Source organism: Oratosquilla oratoria, chromosome 14 (genome assembly GCF_046742065.1).
Source record: "Oratosquilla oratoria isolate Oo_2021 chromosome 14, ASM4674206v1, whole genome shotgun sequence".
Classification (NCBI taxonomy): Eukaryota; Metazoa; Arthropoda; class Malacostraca; order Stomatopoda; family Squillidae; genus Oratosquilla; species Oratosquilla oratoria.
In genome coordinates, this window is record NC_134790.1 from 57,542,070 (window position 1) to 57,546,731 (window position 4,662).

Below are 4,662 nucleotides of genomic sequence, written 5' to 3' on the forward strand. Positions count from 1 at the left end.
GAAATTGGAACAGTGTATGGTAGTGTACATGTATGTGTGTATGTACATCCGAGCGCACTTGTGTGTATGTGTACATGAACATACGCGTCTGTTTGGTTGCACACGTATGTATGTGTGGCGCACATCACAGGTCTCATAATAATTTTTCCCTGATATCAGCACATTTCAAACCAAGTAATCAAGAACGCTACATACGAATGTTATCACATCCACTCCTGAGCTGATAAGGCCCTGATAACCTGAGGAGATAAACGGTCAGACTCTAACCTTCCCCCACACCAAAGAGGCCCCTCAGCCCCCTCCTGGCGGCAGTGAGCGAGCGAGAAAGTAGGCATTTGTGAGGTGGAAGTGTGTACGAGTCAAGGGTGCTCTGAGCAGATAAAACAGTTTGTGAACGATAAGGAGTCAGCGAGGGGCTCAGTTCCTTCGACCCCGTTAACTCCAGAAGCTTCTTCACCATAGAAGTCTGCAGAAGAATCGAGGAGTCTGCCGAAGAATCGAGGAGTCTGCCGAAGAATCGAGGAGTGTGCTGAAGAATCGAGGAGTCTACCGAAGGATAAAAAAGTCAGCCAAAGAATCGAGGAATCTCCTGAGAAATAGAAGTCTTCCAAAGAATCAGGAGTGAGGTGTCAAAACAAAATGGATATGAAGTACAAGTATCAAGCGGCCAGTCAAGGAAGGGTGAGTGTTTGGGGGAACATGAAAGGAAGGAAGCAGGTTGTCAGTGGGAATCTCTTTTAATCTTTGGGTGCTACCGTATATGACTTCAGTGGGACTATATCTGTTTTTTTGTTTTTTTTTTGTTTTTTGTTTTTTCAAAGAATCCTAAGCTTCACTTGCATTTTCCACATGTCACAACTGCCTCGGAAGGGTGATTATTTGATCTCGATTAATACATAATCTAATTACAGGCAGGTTGAATATATCAACTCCTGACGACACACATATACATAAACACGTACAGCACATGCACACGTATGTATTAACAAACGCGAACGCACGTATTCATATACGTATGCATGTATACAAACAAACAAATACTCGCTGCTGATCGCGAGTCCATGTTCTCCATAACCATGTTGATCACACGAATGCGCACGCTCTCTCTCTCTCTCTCTCTCTCACACACACACACACACACACACACACACACACACACACACACACACACACACACACACACACACACACACACACACACACACACACACACACACACACACACACACACACACACACACACACACACACACACACACACACACACACACACACACACACACACACACACACACACACACACACACACACACACACACACACACACACTGCTCTCGTGGGCGGGGAGTTGGGTGTGTGTGTGTGTGAAAGGTCATAGCATTACCCATAGATCGGACCTACGAGCTCTGAGCTCTCTTCCGGGAGGGAAATAGCTGTCGATCACGAGTCCAACACGTGATCCAAAGACCAAGTGAATACACACACACACACACACACACACACACACACACACACACACACACACACACACACACACACACACACACACACACACACACACACACACACACACACAAACGCGCGCGCGCACTCACACTCACACGGACGCGTGTGTGTGCGTGTAAGGTCACAGCATTACCCATATATTGGTCATATGTGAGCTCTGGGCTCTCTTCCGGCAGGGAAATAGCTGTCGATCCCGAGTCAAACACGTGATCCAAGACTATGGTGAATCACACACACGACTCGACGGCGCGGTGGTAGCGTTCGCAACCGTTACTACAGTGGTCTAAGTTCGTTTCTCGCCCAGGGCTGAAATAATTTCAGTATAGCTGCACTGCCAGTCGTTACTCCAGCTCTCGTGGGCGGGGAGCTGTGTGTGTATGTGTGCGTGTAAGGTCACAGCATTACCCATAGATCGATCATACATGAGCTCTGAGCTCTCATCCGCGAGGAATATAGCTGTCGATCACGAGTCCAGCACGTGATCTAAGACCATGGTGAATCACACACACACACACACACACACACACACACACACACACACACACACACACACACACACACACACACACACACACACACACACACACACACACACACACACACACACACACACACACACACACACACACACACACACACACACACACACACACACACACACACACACACACACACACACACACACACACACACACACACACACACACACACACACACACAGTCGTGGCTGCCACTACGGCAGTCCGGGTTCGAATCCCACCCAGGGCTGAAATAATTTCAATATCGCTGCGCTGCAAGTCGTTACTCCAGCTCTGGTGGGCGGGGAGTTGAATGTGTGTGTGTGTAAGGTCAAACCATTATCCATAGATCGGCCATATATGAGCTTTGAGCTCTCTTCCGGGAGGGTAATAGCTGTCGATCACGAGTCCAACACGTGATCCAAGACCATGGTGAATCACACGGTCATTGCAGAAATTACATGCCTCCCATAAAGTTCTAGGCATTAGCTGCGTTTCGTCCTTTTTTTGTGGAAGAATCTATAACAGAACGTAGAAGTTAGGTTTGAATAGTTAAATTCAGAAGAGGTTGCGGATTTTGCGACGGAATACATACCTAAATTCTCTCCTTCTCGTATATTTTTCTTAAATTCGAATCAGACATAAGTAAATCCAAAATAAATTTGTATATATTTTTAGGGAAGCACATGTTATAATAAAAAAAAAATCTTCAACGATCACTAAATAACAGAAAACTGAATAACCTTTCAACGAGAACTATCGATCGTTATATCCAAACAGTGGCACAGGCCACGTGCCGTCGACTTCAGAAGGATTGTTACATAAACAATGGGAACCCGTGTTTGATCGAGAGTGCGCTGGAATGCGCCACTGAATCCTTCCTCCTCAGTCTTGGAGTATTTCGCAGTAAAACTCAAGAAATTCGAGTGCTTTTGTCGATCGTGGGCCAACAAAGAGAAGTGTCGATAACCTTGAGATATGTATCAATGTCAAATAACTTAATATAATGCTGTGTATGATTTAATCTGTAGCGGACTAGGTTATTCGAAAAACATAAAAAATATTTTTCAACCAAATATCCTGTGTGATTTTTGTTTGATTTATGGGACAGATGGCTTGATGGCTAACCATAATTTCCTTTAGAACCTCTAATAACTGATTTTCGTATTTTCTTTAGTAAAACCTACAAACAAAATATATCAGAACAATTAAAGAATAAAGAACTTCAATTGACACGTTTATCTTATCAATAACTATAAAAAATCAAGAGATATTCATATCTTAGTATGCCTTGGCGGAGATTTTTGAACGCATCGTATCAGAGCAAATAAGTTGGCGGTCACTGGCAGCTACAGGGCTAGGATCGGTTCCCATTCAAAAACGCTCACATGATCAGCATATCACCTCGTTTTGAAAAAAAAAAAAAAAAAAAATTGTGCGATGTCATATGTTTGGCCTCGTCAGGTGCGAGTCTGCCTTGAGTCAGGATTGTTTATTTTTTTACCCTGAAGAAGTCCTTGTTAAACAACGTAATCATCAACTTTTTGAGTGCAACTGCAGATATAATATTGCAACTCAGAGGCTTACTGGGGCACTCCGCGCCATCAAATGACGTACAATACATTGAACCCCCACCCCCCACCCCACCCCCCAAAAAACAAAGGAATCGGCTCGCATTTTATTTCGAGTTTTCGGATTAATGGCTTCGGGAAAATGTACGGACGTTTGGGCTGCAGGCCTCGGTGTGGGGTTTTGGCATCTGATTCACTGAGCATTATCGTCATTGCTCTGGTGACGCACTTTTTAGGTTTTGCTCCGGGTAAGGTGTATTGGTGAGTAACCAGAATATTACTCACCAGAGGGTGAGTAGCTACGACCAAGGTGTGATTTAACACACACACACACACACACACACACACACACACACACACACACACACACACACACACACACACACACACACACACACACACACACACACACACACACACACACACACACACACACACACACACACACACACACACACACACACACACACACATACACACACACACACACACACACACACACACACACACACACACACACACACACACACACACACACACACACACACACACACACACACACACACACACACACACACACACACACACACACACACACACACACACACACACACACGCACGCCTGATTAACTAGTCTTCTCATCATTCATCAGGGCTCACCATTCGGGGTTAATCTTACCGAGGCGAATGTCGAATCGGGCCACATCAGACCAGATGTGGAGAGATATGATAATAGAGGGCCTCCTGAATAGACGCGAAGTCGCTAATATACTTGTTGGCTTATCTACCCGAGCTTGTCTAGAGATTTCCGTAGCGCTTCTGTATTTCACATGACACATTATGATTTACATATTGGACACGACGGTCCTCAGGTTCATACTGATGATATACCATAAATTTTTCGACAGAATAATTAATCTTAAGATGATTACTGATGGTATACCATATATTTTTCGACTGTATAATTAATCTTCAGATTATTACTGATGATATAACACTGTATTTTAAACAAGGTGGACAATCATTAGAAGGGCACTATCGAATTATTTGCATTTGTTTCATTTTAG

The 4,662-nt window shown here is 44.3% G+C and overlaps 1 protein-coding gene across 1 annotated transcript in view; it reads left to right on the top strand.

Moving 5' to 3' along the window:
• Positions 1 to 292: 292 nt before the first annotated feature.
• Positions 293 to 4,662, top strand: part of LOC143032881 (uncharacterized) — a 71,408-nt gene continuing 67,038 nt past the window's right edge. The window contains exon 1 of the mRNA XM_076198087.1: positions 293 to 681. Within this exon, the coding sequence (XP_076054202.1) occupies positions 640 to 681 (42 nt within the window). The 5' untranslated portion in view covers positions 293 to 639. The remainder of the gene's footprint in view (positions 682 to 4,662) is intronic.